The sequence below is a fragment of the Pseudorasbora parva genome, chromosome 4 (genome assembly GCF_024679245.1).
Source record: "Pseudorasbora parva isolate DD20220531a chromosome 4, ASM2467924v1, whole genome shotgun sequence".
Taxonomy (NCBI): Eukaryota; Metazoa; Chordata; class Actinopteri; order Cypriniformes; family Gobionidae; genus Pseudorasbora; species Pseudorasbora parva.
Window position 1 is genome coordinate 12,549,894 of NC_090175.1, and position 17,740 is coordinate 12,567,633.

Consider the following 17,740-nt stretch of genomic DNA (forward strand, 5'->3'; position numbering starts at 1 on the left):
CCCACCGACTCGTCTAATTCAGTAGCCCTGCCCACCGACTCGTCTAATTCAGTAGCCCTGCCCACCGACTCATCTAATTCAGTAGCCCCGCCCACCGACTCATCTAATTCAGTAGCCCCGCCCACCGACTCATCTAATTCAGTAGCCCTGCCCACCGACTCGTCTAATTCAGTAGCCCTGCCCACCGACTCATCTAATTCAGTAGCCCTGCCCACCGACTCATCTAATTCAGTAGCCCTGCCCACCGACTCATCTAATTCAGTAGCCCTGCCCACCGACTCGTCTAATTCAGTAGCCCTGCCCACCGACTCGTCTAATTCAGTAGCCCTGCCCACCGACTCGTCTAATTCAGTAGCCCTGCCCACCGACTCGTCTAATTCAGTAGCCCTGCCCACGACTCATCTAACACAGTAGCCCCGTCCACCGACTCATCGGATCACACTAGCCAGCAGCAATAAACATGCTAAAGAAGATAGCAAGATATTGTGGAAGAACACAGGACTGCTTAAGCTGTGTTATACTTCATTTATTTTTAATGAAGTTCCAGCTCACGTGGGTTAGACTGTACGTGTGTTCGCATCATTTCACTTCGGAATCGTTTGTAAACAAGTCTCAGGTCGATGCTGGATTTGCAGACATTGAGAACTGAACATCATGTGAACTGAACTGAGAAGGGGAGCTTAAGCTCATTAAATATGCAAATCTTATCCAATCCTAGCCATGGGCATTTACTTTTAAGTCTCCAGTGACACGCCCATCAAAAACAAGCGTTAAGGAGGGAGCAGTGTAGAAAATAGCCTATTACTTATTGTTAGTTATGATGTTTTTGAATGTAAAAACCACACAAACGTCATTAGTTGACCTCAGACAATTATAAAAAAAGAAAAAAAAAGCCAGTTCATGATACCTTTAAAGGGGCAGATTCCCCAAAATGACAGGTTGGACAATAATTAAATGTAATTGTAATTGAATATTATTATGAATTATATAATTAGCTAAAATTCAACTAAATAATGTTAATGATATGTTAAAGGGTTAGTTCACCCCAAAAAATAATTATTTAATTAATTACTCACCTTCATGTCGATGGAAACCCGTAAGACCTTCGTTCATCTTCGGAACACAAATTAAGATAATTTTGTTGAAAGCTGATGGCTGAGAAAGGCTTCAGAAAGGCCTCCATTGGCATTAAGTGCATTCCCACTGACCTACTCAAAAGACCCATAAAAGACACTAAAGACGTCTTTACAAAGTCCATCTCTCTACAGTGGCTGTACAATAATTTTACAATGTGACGAAAATAGTTATTGTGCGCACAAAAATCAAAATAACAACTTTATCCACCAAGTTATTGACGTGAACTCGATGCACGCGCAAGAATATGATGCAGCTATGCGCCGCTATCGAGTGAGTTCCAGGTGAGTTCACATCAGGGACCTACACGGAAGTCAATAACTTGGCGGATAAAGTCATTATTTTGATTTTTTTTGCGCACAAAAACTTCTCGTCGCATTGTAAAATTATTGTACAGCCACTTTAGTGAGATGGACTTTGTAAAGACGTCTTTAGTGTCTTTTATGGTTTTTTTGAGTAGGTCAGTGGAAATGTACTGAATGCCAATGGAGGCCTTTCTGAAGCCTTTCTCAGCCGTCAGGTTTCAACAAAAACATCTTCATTTGTGTTCCGAAGATGAACGAAGGTCTTACGGGTGTCCAACGACATGAGGGTGAGTAATTAATGAAATAATTTTTATTTTTGGGTGAACTAACCCTTTAAAAACACAATTTGAATGGAAATTATACAAATTAAAGCTGAAAGTTTAATAATAATATATTGTCAAACACGTCGTCCAAGATAACAAATGACATTATGGGCTAACAGAGAATAACTCTTAACCTATAAGACAAAATTGTTATCCGGTATGACAAAGCTCAGTTTAAATATTTATCAGGCAGTATTTTTGGCAACCTATAGAAATCTGCAAACTTTACCTTCAACTTCCAAATTTGTAAATTCATGCTAAATAAATTATTTATTAATTATATTTACATAAAATCCACATTATATATGTTATTTTAGCGTTATCCCATATGACATAGGATTTTACTACATAGTATGCTAGTGAAGAAAAAGGGGTAAGTTAAAAACATTTGATGAAAGACATACTGACATTTCACAATTGAGGGTCTTCCTGATTGTGTGTAACATGCTGTCTCACATTGTGTCAAAATAAAATTCACATTAAAATTTCTACAGTTTGCTTGTTCTCCAACAAGAGAACAGAGGACAGAATGCTCCAAAGCATAACAATCAACTGGATGTCATAGTCGTTGTAATATTTAAATATCAAGACTCATACAATAATGCCTGTGGCAGAAATGTTAGGGTTTATTAGATTTTTTACAGTTTGTTTTTGTGTTTTTTGTATGCCACACTAAGGTCCGGACAGTTATCCAGTATGACATTATGTGACTATAATGTCTAATACTTCTTACACTTTGTAATAACCTCAATATATGTTCATATCATTTGATAAACAGAGATCAACAGATTCAATACATGTGCTTTTTAATAAACGTTTCCTTATTTTTAAATTTTTTCCAAATATTTTTACTTGTTATTCATTTTTTTTTCCTTTGTTGCACTCTGAGATTCTTTGGAATGAAAAGTGTTATAAATAAAATCTATTATTATTATTAAATATATATATATATATATATATATATATATATATATACATACATATATATGTATGTATATATATATATATATATATATATATATATATATATATATATATATATATATACATACATTTGTTCTACTATATTTATTACTTTACTTTATAGTTACTTTTTATTGTTTTGCCAAACTCTTTTCATTGAAAGAATATATTTTACATATATATATATATATATATATATATATATGCATATATATATAACCCTGTTCTCTGGCCACAGCTGAGTTTGATATATTGTCAGCTGCCAGCTTAAGTGTGTGTGTGTGTGTGTGTGTGTTTCCTCTCACCTGGTTACAGGTGCATGGCAACCCCTCCTGACGTAGAGGCACATACACTAGCCTTCCTCCCTCCCTCTTGTTTCCTGCCAGTGACAGATCCACCTGCACTGGCGGTGGGAAAAGTCTCGGCCTGATACAGCATATGGACTTGGGGTCTTCATGATGCAGAAACTCAAAACGGTGGATGTGGTTGACTGCTCCTTTCTCTTCTGCTTTTCAAAGCACAACAAGGCAGCGGTCCAGATTAAGGAGGACATGAAGAGGATGGTGCAGTTCCCCATGCTCAAACCCTCTCCAGCCACCGGCGCAGGGGGAAAGAAGATCTTTGGCATGTCCCTGATGGAGTTGAGAGATCTGGGACTTGTCAAGGACGGGGTTCCTGTGGTGGTCCGGTGTATGGTGGAGTATCTGGAAAAGCATGGTAAGTGTTTATGAGGTGTTGGTGTGAAGAAATCTGATCTGGGGACAATGATAAAGAATTAAAAGTAACCTGAGTATTTCTTCAGTGAGCTATTATATGCTTTAAGCAACATGTCATATCCTGGCCTACAGCAAATAAACAATCAGGTGTCTGATATAGGCCTAAGAGTTACTTGGCAATTTATAATATATGACTGTTTTCAGGTGCGCACCTCGTTCTATAGTAACAAGTAGCAGAACATTATATATATATAGTTTTTAAGTTTTAAAAACAACATGTTTTCTTTTATATTTTACCTTTTTTTTGCTGCATAAAATGGGTTGTTGCCATAAAATATAGGCTCCATATTTTTTATAATTCATTTAACTGATCAAAGGTTCATGTAAAAGTTGCTCCAGCTATTTTGACACATGTATGCTGTGGGAGTGACATGATAGGTTGGTTAGTTAGTTGTCACATTTAGCCAAGGGGGAAGGTTGACAGGTAAGTTAGCAGCTAAATCTCCCTCTGGGAAGTCGTTGTTTTAAAAGAAAAGCTCCAAAAGGAGGAGAGTCTGCGGGCAAAACGAGAACGACAGAGCTCATAATAAACCCAGTGCTGTTCACTATTCCCTACATTATTACTTCACTAATATAGTCCACTTGAAGGAGTGAATGAAAACAAGTGAGTGAACTCGTACACTGAGTGCTCCAGAAGGGCTGCCGTTTTTGAAAGCTTTTGCTTCCTGTTTAATAATCAGTTGAAACGTAGCAAACTTGCAGTTCCCGAAAATGAAAATATTTATCTTTAACTCTCATGGAAACCAGCATGTATAAAACACAATTATACATTTTAATAACCAATAAAAAAATAAATGTATAGGCCTACCTGACAATATGGTGTAGCAACTTTGGAAAAGCTGCGGCCGCCATCTTGTGGTAAGACGCGGGAATTAATTCGACGCGCGACTCTCACTGTGCATTATGGGTATTCTCTAGCTTTTTATTTTATTTATTATTATTAATATAATTATAATAATAATTATTATTATTATTCAATTTTCAAAAAACAAACCTAGGGAATCTAAAGCCTAGAAGCTGCAGTTGTGCTTGTTCTCCACTGGGTGACGCTTTCATATAAGCCAATCACTGCTCTAGAGGCCTTTGAGAAAACATGACGGCATGTTACTGTGACTACATGAGAACACAAGTGTTTTACGTAATATACTTTATTACATTGAAATATCTTCCCATATTTATCAAGATTACCTCTGCATTTTAGCTAAGAGTGGCATACTTTTGTTTATTACCTGCTGTTGAAGAATGTTAGTTTGAACTGAAAATAACTTTGCATCTCTCTTGCCACAATCTATCAGGTCTTCGTCAGGAGGGTCTGTTCAGAGTGAATGGCAGCGTGCGGACAGTGGATAACCTGCGGCAGAGGTTTGATGCTGGAGAAGAGGTAGATCTGCACCAGGAAGCAGACACATTTGCTGTAGCGAGTTTACTGAAACAGTTTTTGAGGGATCTGCCTGAAGGTCTCATCCATCCCTCCATCCACAATCCTCTCATTCAGCTGCACCAGGGTGAGTCACCTTTAGTCTTCATTCATGGATGGGGTGGTGTATAGTGCTTAAACATCTGTGCTGGTAACCGAGAGATTGTAGGTTTTAAACTATGCTAGAAAAATATGTATGTAACAATTAGTATTTTATGTCAAAGAGAATAAGTAAATTCTCAAAATGAATCATTTAGAAATATATAGGCTACACAGATCAAGCATAACATTATTAAGTGAACAACACTGATTATCTTCATCACAGCTCCTATTAGTGGGTGGGATATATTAGGCAGCAAGTGAGCATTTCGTCCTCAAAGTTGATGTGTCATAAACAGGAAACCGTGGGCAAGCGTAAGATTTGAGCTAGTTTGACAAGGGCCAAATTGTGATGGCTAGACGACTGGGTCAGAGCATCTCCAAAACTGCAGCTCTTGTGGGTTTTTCCCAGTCTGCAGTGATGGGTGTTTATCAAAAGTGCACCAAGGTAGGAACAGTGGAGAACCGGCCACAGGCAGGGTCATGGGTGGCCAAGGCTCACTGATGCACGTGGGGAGTGAAGGCTGGCCCGTGATTATTAATCAATCAAGCAGGTGAGCTATTGTAGCTCAAATTGCTCAAGAAGTTAATGCTGGCTCTGATAGAAAGGTGTCAGAATACACAGTGCATCGCAGTTTGTTGCGTATATGGTGCTGCATAGCCACAGATCAATCAGGGTGCCCATGCTGACCCCTGTCCACCGCCGAAAGTGGCAACAGTTGACATGTGAGCATCAGAACTGGACCATGGAGCACTGGAAGAATGTGGGCTGGTCTGATGAATCACGTTTTCTTTTGCATCACGTGGATGGCCAGGTGCGCATGCTTCGCTTACTTGGGGAACACATGGCCCCAGGATGCACTATGGGAAGAAAGCAAACCGGCGGAGGCAACAGTGATGCTTTGGGCAATGTTCTGCTGGGGAACCTTGGGTCCTGCCAGCCATGTGGATGTTACTTTGACACGTTCCACCTACCTAAGCATTGTTCAGATCATCTACACCCTTTCATGGAAACGGTTATCCATGGTGGCTGTGGCCTATTTCAGCAGGATAATTACACACATATATTATGTATTTACCAACGTGTATGTTAGATGTGATTGTGAATAATCGATTTGACAGCACTAGCTGTTGGAAATGACATGAGGTTGGAGGAAAATCTATAATTCACTGTTTTTGTAAGCGAATGCAAAGGATATAAGGGAACTTAAACAGTTTGTGAGAGTGCAAAAAGCAAAACGTTTCTCAGAACACATTACTTGAGTGCAAAAGCATTAAAATATAATTTCCCCTTCCATCTCACATTTTTAAAAAATACCATATCAAAGTATTTTACCATGTTCCTTTAAATAGATAGTTCACCCCAAAATGAAAATGATCCCATAATAGAAGAAGAATGTCATATACACTTAAGTCGGTAAGTAAATCATGGGCTAATCTATAATAAAAATATAGCTCTAAAAATCATTGTCAATATTAAATTCACACCACTGCTATAAGAGTAATGGCACAGAAACAATATTGTTGTAATCAGAACTATTTTATCCAGCTGATGAATGAAAAAAATGTTGACAATCAATCACAATCAATCCTACAATAATGAGCTTGAGAATTTAAAGCGACAGAAAGCCAGCCCTTAGTTAGAATAAACAGAAGGATATCATCTGCTGGTGTGGACACTAATATAGTTATCATTGTTGGTGTGAACGGGCCTCTAGGCCGGGGCTTCATATTAAAACACACGAGACAACCTTTAAATTCTCATCATTGTACATCCTCATCCCATGCATATTTGTTTTTGATATTTTATATATTATACAATATTATTTACATATATACAACTATATTTACATATATATGGAAATATATTTAATTCATAATAGCAAAGTAGGTCAGCGGTCTAGTGCCAGTCAAACCTGTTAGCTGTTTATCAACTGAAAATTATTTGGGTGAAGGTTATGGGTCTATCTTAAGCACATGAGTCATCTTCAGGCCAGCGACTGAGTAGAGCGGTCTAAGGCTTTCTTCTGTAGTAGAAGTTTAATCTAGACAGTGCTGAAAATCATGCTTCGTCTTTTCACACAGTTTGAAGAGCCCTAGAATGGATTTTGGCTTCTGAACGGTGTAAAAGATTAGAAAGAGCTTTAATAAATGGCATTCTTATACTGGATCTCATCCAGTGGGTCCATTTAATTTAAAATGTATTTTTTATTTGCAACTGTATCATCCTTCCCTGATCTCTGTGACATGCAGATATATGACTTTGGCTAATTAATGTGTGCCAGAGATCAGCACTGCACTGATAAACGCCTCAGTCTTATATTAAAGACTGCAAAAGATTGTTTTCTCGACAGACTTGTTTGCTGCAGTTTTTTTCTGTCTCCCTCACTGTTGGTGTCCCAATCGCCCTCTTTTTGTGGCATGTGCGAGACACTATCCTGCGCAGATGGTGCATTTTGGGTGCCAGTAAACAAGGATTAAAAAGACATTTGTATTGGGAAGGTTATATATTCATGCAGATACAGCAGTGTTACACACAACATCTTGGATTTGATTTCAAACCGAGAACAAGCCCTCCAAAATCAAAAATTTGAACAGTTTTTAATACTGTATATTACATATTTAATAGATATTTGTGCATATGAAATATTAGATGATTTCTTATGAATTGCTGGTTTTACGTTTTGCTCCTAGTGAGGTTGTCTCGTTCCATTTGTGCTTATGAAGCAAGCACACTTCTATAGCAAGCCAACAATTGAATTTGAATGGTAGTCTACAGTGAGATTTAACTAGTGAAAATACAATTACAGATATCAAGAATTACAGATTTGACTAGTGGAAATGCAATTGAATTAACATTTTTACCAGAGGAAATGTAATCCCTCATATCAAAAATTGCCATTGGTAATTGTAAACATCCAACAAGAATGAGCATTTTAACTAGTGAAAATTGTATCGTTGATATCAAGAATTCATATCCTTGGAATGAATAAAAGTCAAAACGGCTTGCCACACTCAGCATTTTTGTCCAGCTGTCTCCATATGCTGACTAGTGACTTTAGCTTAATGTGGTCTTTTCTCTCCTGCCTTCATCACGGTTTTACTACATGTACACACACTGTTGTAGCCATCACCCTTCTCCTACTTCTTAGTAGTTTTGAGTCCACTTTTTTCACTTCCACATTTACTATTCACCTTAAAATGAACTTCCCGTTTCCTTTCAGCCTCTTCCCATCAACTGCCACTGTTCGGAAGCTCTTTTTTAATGTGACAACCAAATAAAATACAAAATGCATAACAATTACTACTACTAATTATTATTTAAAATGTAATGTATGCTCAGATTCAGATTTTAACTTTACTGGACACATCTCTTTTATTTGAGTTATATTAATATCTTCCTATATCTTAAATATGAAACCCTTCATTATATTTCTCTGTTGTTCTGTCAGAATCGGATGAGGATGACTTCTGTAAGGACCTTTGTGAGCTCCTTCATCAGCTGCCAGAGATCCACTACAGTCTCCTGCATTACCTCTGTCACTTCCTGTCCCAGGTGGAACAGGAACACGCTCATAACCGCATGACTGCGACCAACCTGGCCACAGTGTTTGGGCCCAACGTCTTCCAGTAAGTCACTGTCACACAGTTCAACACAAGCAAACCAGTGAAATATTTTTCACTTTTATCAGTTGTCCTAACCCTGCTTTAACACGCATACCTGTAGTTTTCAAACAAGCCTGAAGGACTTGATTAGTTGGATCAGGTGTGTTTTATTCCAGTTAAAGCTAAACTCTGCAGAGCTGTGGCCTACATGTTTAGTTGGACACCCCTGCTCTAAATGCTTTCCCCTGATATAATTAGAACAATTTGAGCTCTTTGTGCATCTATGCGCAAGCTATATGAATCATGTCTCGATGGCTCAATGCCAATAACGCATGTTATGTAATTTGGGTTTCATGTTTTCTGTCTTGCTTCTCATTGGCTATATTGTAGAGTGATCAGCACTTACACTTCACACAACCCCACATACCAGTGCATAGTTTAAATGCTCTGCTGTGATGAATCATCTTGTTTACATATGTATATATATTAGGGCTGTTAAAATGAACGTTTTAACGCATGCAATATTTAATGCAATTACTGCAGCATCCGTTTTTTCCTGAATCCTTTGGCTAGCGTTAAATTATAGGATGACGCTATCATTTAGTCAAGTGCTATTGAACCATTCAAGCGCGATTAGATGTAAAAAAATGACTCTTCACCTGAAGCAGGCACACGAAAAGCCACAAGTGTTGCATTGAGTTCTCTTTCGTGCTAGAATGGACAAACACATTATTATGTGAAAATGCCTGTTATTACAGAGCATCCTCGTAAAGCATGACGTAAGATCTTGTAAGTCTTGAAAAGTGTTAAACAAACGTAAAGAGTTGTGAGAAAATAGGATGTGCTTCAGATCCGCGTCATGTGTGGCAGGTCTTAAAGTGACAACGTCCTAAAAACCTGCTGCTGTCTTTCATTAATGTTAATCAAAGAACAAAAGACAAAGAGAAAATCACTCACTGCTCTTAACTGAATCACTTTAGCAACTTTAATAAGGATTAAACTATATTTCATTTATAATTTATGCAGTGAATACTGTGTTTATTAACTGCTCAGATACAGTTTTTCTATATTTACCTATAAGACCTACCTGGATATCTTAAAGGGGGGGTGAAATGCTGTTTCATGCATACTGAGCTTTTTCCACTGTTAAAGACTTGGATTCCCATCCTAAACATAGACAAAGTTTAAAAAACTAATGTTGGACGTTTGATGGAGTATTTCTGTGTTAAAAATACTCCTTCCGGTTTCTTACAAGTTTCGGAGAGTTTTTTTCGAGTATGGGTCGACTTGACGTTAATAGATCAGAAGGTCCTTGTATGGGCCGTACGGGCTCTTCTCCCGGTAGGGTGCACACGCGTGACTAGAGGCGAGAGAGCAAATGCACGGCCGTAAACACTGCTCTCAAGCTGCAGATCCAGTCGTCCGTGAACACTAATGTCGGTTATAGTCCGCGCCGCGCTCCACTTCATTCCTCCACTTTGACATCAAGCGACTTCAACGCTTCAGCACAGCATTCCGGGAAGGCAGCGCTGCATTTGAACCGATTTGAACGCAGAAATGCTTCAGTCGCATCGCAAAGTGGATCTCCACACTCCAAGAAGTGTGTTTTTGACTGAGCCGTCCCAGCGATAAAGGTTCGGTCCTGCTTTGGAAGCAGTCGGTGAGTAAAACAGCTTCAAATGTCTCTGCTGTTGGCTCGTCGCGTATGTAAACATCAGTAAACGACACGATCGCGTGCTTCGTCATTCAAATGCGCTAACGGACTCCATTGCTGTTCTATGTAACTTATAACGTTACACTAGTCTGACGTGCAAAACCGTTTTGCTTGCTACTAAGGTTTGGTCGCATACAATAGTCCATAAACCGAATCATGTCCTCATAAACTGAGAGTAAAGACAAATGTTGACAGGGCACTAAATACAGTACATACCACAGAGACGGACATCCTGCTGTTGCTGTTTCTATTTCAGCCTCCGAATGATTCTGGATCATATATCTATTAGCTGAGATCGATAGCAAGGGTTTCTCCACGCTTGAGGACGTCACCGCTTTGAGCATTCGTCATTCTTTAGCTCTGCCCACTCGATACGCCTCCAGGCGCTCATTTTTTTCTGGAAAGACTCGGTACAGCCCATATTTCTTTTATAAATATAATAAAACGAAAGACTTTTCGGAGATATGAAGGATGCAATACTACTCTATAGGTACTCAAGATTGACATGAGATTGACTGAAACTGAGTGTTTCACCCCCCCTTTAAACCTATATTTACAAGGTTACATGGGTCAAAAACAACCAAAACAATAACTTTGTTGTGCATTTTACCAGGGCAAGTTAAAATCTGAACCATCCCGCCTTAGCGTTGAGCGCTGATTAAAGGCACAGCTAAACGTGACATTTATTACAATAGGTTTAAAGATTGTTTAAAGTTAACTTAAATTAGAAGTTGTTATATATATATATTTTATTATGAAGTCAAAATTCTGAAAACAAATTACTTGTCATAATTATGTCTTCATTTTGCCAGTTTGTTTTATAATTATGACTCGCATAAATTGTTTAGATTGCCATAATTATTATGACATGTTATTATATATATTTTATTAAATGTTTTACCTAAAATCTGTAAACGTCATTGTATCTGTAATAAAGCATGTTTTATGTTGTAAAACATAAAAACATAAAATGTAATAAAGCATGCTTTATGTGCAGTATTTTTATCTTATGTCTAGCTATATCCTGGCTTTCGACTCCAACAGAGGGGGCCAAAGTCCAGGTGGAATTCTTTACTCGATGTCAGCGCTAACACAAATAGCACTTACATACTTTCTATGGTCATAAATTCTTTGGTTGTTATTTTCAGGCACAGAAACATTTAGGCTGATTATTCACAAGTGAATAGCTCTGACAAATAACAGCCAAAGATGATTTGAGATACCATACATAAATACATACACTCATACATACACAAACACACGCACACCGATCAGGCATAACATTATGACCGGTGAAGTGAATAACACTGATTATCTCTTCATCATGGCTAGAAGCAGGAAAAATGGGCAAAGGGTTAGGATTTGAGTGAGTTTAACAAGGGCCAATTTGTGATGGCTAGACAACATTTCCAAAACTGCAGCTCTTGTGGGGTGTTCCTGGTCTGCAGTGGTCAGTATCTATCAAATGTGTGCCAAGGAAGGAACATACATTGCTTACCTGGCACCAGGATGCTCTATTGGATTAAAGCAAGCTGTCGGAAGCAATGTGATGCTTTGGGCAATGTTCTGGGAAATATGCTGGGAAAGCTTGGGTCCTGCCATCCATGTGGATGTTACTTTGACACGTTCCACCTACCTAAGCAGACCATGTACTTGTTTGATGTGCTTAAAGTCCCCTCCACGGAGGCCCACCTCACAACTTACAGGACTTAAAGGATCTGCTGCTAACATATTGGTGCCAGATACCACAACACACCTTCAGGGGTCTAGTGGAGTCCATGCCTCATGGGTCAGGGCTGTTTTGGCAGCAAAAGGGGGACCAACACAATATTAGGAAGGGGGTCATAATTCATAATGTTAGTATATATATAGTCCTAAGTGTAGTACATAAAGTAATGTGATTTTAATTCAGAGCAATACTGTTTTTAAATATGGTTTTATATGGTCCTTGTTATAGTGACTAACCTGAAGTAAGTCGCCAGCTGATGCAATATGAACGCAACCCCTAATAATATACTCTATCAGCCAATTGGTTTCAGGGAATCCCTGTCACCAGAGCATGGGTGTTTGACACCTCAGCGTTTGTAAATGTGATGTGTAACCTCGGCTCAGTGAGGTGGAAGTGACAAAACTGTTGCCTGTTTTAGCCACATATATTTCTTGCTTGTACCTTGTACAGCATGTTCTTTTTGTCAGGAATAATTAAACCTCAAAGACAGCTGTCAGTCGAGCACTCAGTGACCCCATATAGAAGCATTATTTACTGTATGTTTATGACTCTCTATCATGGGACAATATCTCAATTTGGCTCCACACACTGAGGGAAATATTTTTTTTTAGTTATGTATTTATTTTAATCTTGCTCTTAATCTTAATTTTTACGCTAAAGTTTTTTTTTAATATTTTACCTAAATTACAATAAATTGAATTTGACTCTGAAATGTGACAAATAGTGGCCTCCACTAATATTGGCACCATTGGTAAATATGAGCAAAGGCAGGTTTGAAATGTAATCTGCATTGTTTACCCTTTTGCTCTTTCATAAAAATAAAAAAGAATCGTAAATTCTAACTTTCATTGAAGTAAAACAATTTGAAAGTGGGAGAGAACTCACATTATGAAATAAATGTTTTTCTCCAATGCATGTTGGGCATAATTATTGGCACTCCTAGAAATTCTTATGAGTAAAATATATCAAAAGTATATTCCCATTTGTATTTTTTAGCACACCAGGGTGACTAGGAGCATGTGATTGTCCAGCCATGACTTCCTGTTCCACAGGAGTATAAATATAAGGAAACACAAAGGCCAAATTCACTTAATCCTTTACCACAATGAGAAAAACCAAAGGATATAGCATTGAAAATCCCCAGTTCCACCATCAGGGCAATAATAAAGAAGTTCCAATGTTAGGAATGTAGGACGTGTGTCTGTATCGTCCTAATGCACGAGAGTAGGAGTTTGAGTGGACAGACTCTCCAAGGATCACAGATGGAGAACTGCAGAGATTAGTTGAGTCTTGGGCTCAGAAAGCCTAAAAAAAATTTGGCGCCAGATTGGTTTGGTGCAAATGGGATAAAAAGTACCCCATGCCCATGGTTAAATATACTGCTGGATTTAATGTTTAATTAATGTTAAATTTTTTGTTGGAGGTCCTGGACATCTTTTCCAGGTACATGGCATCATGGATTCTAGCAAATAACAACAGATAAAAAAAAACTAAACCTGACGGCTTATGCTAGAAATCTTATACTGGGCTGTGGTTGGATCTTCCATCAGGACAATGATCCAAAACAAACATCAAAATCAACACAAAAATGTTGACCGAGCACAAAATGATGCTTTTGCCATGGGCGTCCCAGTCCCCTGACCTGATTTATATATATAATTTGTGTGTGTAATTTAAAGTGCTTGATTGACTGCGGCATATTCATTTTTTTATGATTTATGACTCAATAAACAAACAAAAGGAAATACCTTCTAATAAAAAAAAAACTTCGGTCTCATGACCTTCATCGGGCATATATGGCATTTATAGTGTGCGGGATTTCCTTTTATTGTTTATTGAGATTTTTGGATCTGGGTATCCTTCATCCTACGCACCTATCTATTAGCTACAGGTGTGGGATGGTAATTGTGCACTTTGATTTATTACTGTCAAGGGAAAAAGACATAATGTTGTTCCTGGTTTTATCATTTAATGTAGCAGCATTTAATCACACATGGTTTTTAAGCATGTTTGTGTGCTTTTTTTCTGCAGTGTGTCATCTGGTTTTGACGGTATACAGGAGCAGAATATCTGTAATAACATTATGGCCAAGCTGATCCAGAAGTACAGCACTATATTTGAATCTGTGGTGGAGAGAAGACCGATTGAAGAGCAACCTTCAACCATCATCATGGTCAAAGTGAGTGTTGCCATGACACGTTGCCTTGCCTTGGTTGGTAATCACCTTACATGCTATAGAATTTTTAAAAAGAGTAATATTTATAATTGTGCAAGAAAACTGAATACTCTTTAATGCATGCAATATTAGTAAATTCAAACAAACTAAAATTGGGGTCGAAATCAGTGTTATTTTGCTATACTGTGTCAGTATACTTATTAACATTTTGAATAACTTGTTTTAATATATTTTAAAATGTTATTAATATAGTTTTTTAGTCCTTTTTACTAAAATAAGTTTAGATTTTCTATATTATTTCTGTTCATGTTTATAGTTCATGTAAAATTATATTAATTTTAATATGTGTGTATACTGTGTAATTATTATGTATATACAAATACACACACGCATGTATACATTTAAGAAAAATGTGTTGTATATATGAAATATTTATATGTAATACATATAAAGTAAACTTACATGTATACACGTGTGTGTGTGTATAATAATAATAATAATAATTACACACAGTACACACACACATATTATGTAAACGCAAACTTTTATTTTGGATGCGATTTTACAGCATTTAGTTATGAATAACAACCCTGCTCTAAACATTGTCATAGTACTCATGTAATCAATGCAACTTTGAATTTGGCTTGCAACATTTCCTCATCCCATTCTCTCCTCTTCATTTAGGTAGTTGATAGACTAACATCTTAATTTGTTGAGACATAACTCAGTATGTCAGTTGCCTTCAGTAGTGTACAGCAACTGAGCTCAGCACGTATGGAAGCACACCCTTCACACCCCAAAAAACATGCCACTCTCTCCTGCTTTAGCATGGTGGTCACATGCATAGCCAGTGTGTCTTCCTGACCTTGCTTTGTTGCTGGTTGCACTGACCCGCCAAAACTTCAAGACGTTATCGCACTCTCTTATCTCTCTTATGCCACCATCAACAATGTTTGCTTTTCTGCATTTGCACTTCAGTTTCAGTTGTCACATGAAAGCAGTTTCTTCTGAAATGCAGAGCAGTCATGTGCATGGATGCTTCATTGCTGTGGTCAGTGGGTACAGCTGGTGTCATGTGATTCCCTGAGTGTATTGTTTTGTTCCCAGGAGGCCAACACAAACACCGAAAACACAGAGACGCCACCTTACGATCCTGTTTCGAAGGCACACACTCCACGTGTCAAGAAGATGAAGGTACGGCTGATAGTCTGTGTGTGTATTCACCACAGTACACAGAGTCAGTGGGGGTATGTTTCCACAGTCATATGCACTTATAGTGTCAAACCATGTTAAATTCCAGTGACGTAGCAATTCGAAAATACCAGCAATCCAAGAATGCTACTCACCCTGAGGTGAAAGGTACAATCACAAGACTCAGCTTTCAGTTTAATCCAAATGATGCAGATCTTAAGTCAGTCAAAGGCTATTTTTTTAAGCCCAGTAATGCAGTCATTTGGATTACTTTTTTCTTTAACAGCACATCAAGATGATCTTCGCAGATAGGGATGGGACATGAAATTGGGGGCTCGTCCAGGATGCTAAAAATCTTGTGTTGACTTTGGATCAAATTCTCGTGACCTCAATTCCCGTTAAAGGCCCCGACGTTTCATGTATTTGTCTTTCCGATGGGTATTAAAGTTACACCCCTGAGCATAACACAAAAGGTGTTTTTGTGGACTACAGGATGTTTGCTCATGCCCCGAGGAACAACACTGAGTGAAAGATGAAGAATAGATATACAGTAGCTTGTGCCAAATACACATCTTGATAAATACTAAGTCAATAAATATATGAAGACATTTTGTCAATGTGTATTTGCTCTCTTGATAAAACTGAACAAACAGGCGTCTTGTAATTGAGCACCCCCTCCTGATTATATGCCTGATTTTCACAATACGTACACAGAATGAGAGTTCTGTTTTCTGTTAATTTAATTTACCTCTCAATTGAATCATGTCAGTTGCATATGACGGCAGCCATGCGTACGTGCTCGGAAACACACTGTGTGTGTTTGTGTGTCTGCTGGAGACGGGCTGGATCTCATGTTTGTGTGTGTTCTCTCTATGAAGCAGTGTTAACTTTGACCCTCTTAAATGACTGGCATGATGTTTTGAAAACAATAATATTGTTTCTGTATATTGATAAAGCTTGTATTGAGGTGGTACTTATAAAAAAAAGGTTGTTTTTTTATTTTTTTAACTACTTGCCCTCTGCACACACATTTTTCCATGTACATTATTATTTAAAAATCTCTTCTGCTCACCAAGGCTGCGATTATTTGATCAACAATATATTTAATAAAAGTTTTGTGAGTTTTTATTATTATTACAAATTTTAAAAAGTTTTCTATTTGATAATATTTTAAAATGTAATTTATTCCTGCAATCAAAGCAGAATTTTCATTCCAGTCAAATCTGATTGATTTGATGATTTGATGTGCAAGAAACATTTCTGATTATTGTCCATTTTGAAAACAACTATTTTTGTGGAAACCGAGATACATTTGATGATCTTTGATGACACTGATACGTTATAAATCTCACTTTTGATCAGTTTAATGCTTCCTTGCTTAATAAAGGTAATAATTTCTTCAACAACAAAAAAATAAAATGACAGACCCCAAACTTTAGAACGATAATGTAGTTCTTAAATGGCCTCATATTTTATACCGTTTTACTGATTTTGAAATGTCTGTTTTTCTAAATTTTCGGGCTTTTCACACTGCGAATGTCAATTGCATTCTTGACTTATAGGAATGTCCATTAAGTATAAAATCGATAGTACAGTCGGCAATACAAGGATGTATGATGCTTTTATGTAAACATGTTGCGTGCTGTGTTCACCCAATCAATGAGACTGTCAAATATAACAAACTAACCCAGGGGTTAATCTTATGAATAGCCAGGATTATTTGTTAAAGGTCCCGTTCTTCGCGATTCCATCTATCAAACTTTAGTTAGTGTGTAATGTTGCTGTTAGAGCATAAATAATACCTGTAAAATTATAAAGGTCAAAGTTCAATGCCAAGCGAGATATTTTATTTAACAGAAGTTCCCTTTCAAAGCCTACAGCGAACGGTCGGTTTGGACTACACCGCTGCACTTCCTTCAGGACTGACGGCACTAGAACCGTTTGTTGACTAACCCTCCGCCCACAAGAACACGCAAAATAGGGGGGCGTGGTCTTGTTGCTCTCCCACGTGGAGAAGAGCGAGCATTCAGCGCTTGCATCTCCCCGTTATGGTAAGAGGCGGGACCTTTCCGGGCAAAGTGTGCTAAACTGCAGTCCAATCACAACACGGGAAGCGCTGGCCCAATCAGAACTCGTTGCATATTTCTGAAGGAGGGACTTCATACAACCAGGAAATCATCAGGCCGTTTTTAGGACAGGAAACAGCAGTATACAGATAAGTAAATTGTGTGAAAAATACTGTTTTTTTTTTTACACGCGAAACATGAACTCATGTTATATTGCACACAGTAAACATAATCAAAGTTT

At 37.8% G+C, this 17,740-nt stretch overlaps 1 protein-coding gene and 1 long non-coding RNA gene across 7 annotated transcripts in view; one reads left to right on the forward strand and one right to left on the reverse strand.

Annotated features, from left to right (window-relative positions):
- The window catches only part of LOC137072933 (uncharacterized), a 46,193-nt gene extending 43,025 nt beyond the window's left edge, over positions 1-3,168 (reverse strand). For 2 of the 4 annotated variants that reach the window (XR_010904709.1, XR_010904708.1), the window contains exons 1-2: positions 3,031-3,130; positions 1,077-1,208 (exon numbers count right to left, since the gene is read on the reverse strand). This is a non-coding gene — a long non-coding RNA (uncharacterized lncRNA). Of the gene's footprint in view, positions 1-1,076; positions 1,209-3,030 lie in introns of all 4 variants that reach the window. The other 2 variants (XR_010904707.1, XR_010904710.1) reach the window with 2 other exon arrangements.
- The window catches only part of fam13a (family with sequence similarity 13 member A), a 75,431-nt gene that overhangs the window by 12,840 nt on the left and 44,851 nt on the right, over positions 1-17,740 (forward strand). For 2 of the 3 annotated variants that reach the window (XM_067440951.1, XM_067440953.1), the window contains exons 1-5: positions 3,051-3,442; positions 4,797-5,006; positions 8,470-8,647; positions 14,098-14,245; positions 15,350-15,436. In XM_067440951.1, coding sequence (XP_067297052.1) covers positions 3,181-3,442; positions 4,797-5,006; positions 8,470-8,647; positions 14,098-14,245; positions 15,350-15,436 — 885 coding nt within the window. In that variant the 5' untranslated portion in view covers positions 3,051-3,180. Of the gene's footprint in view, positions 1-3,050; positions 3,443-4,796; positions 5,007-8,469; positions 8,648-14,097; positions 14,246-15,349; positions 15,437-17,740 lie in introns of those variants that run through there. The other variant, XM_067440952.1, reaches the window with a different exon arrangement.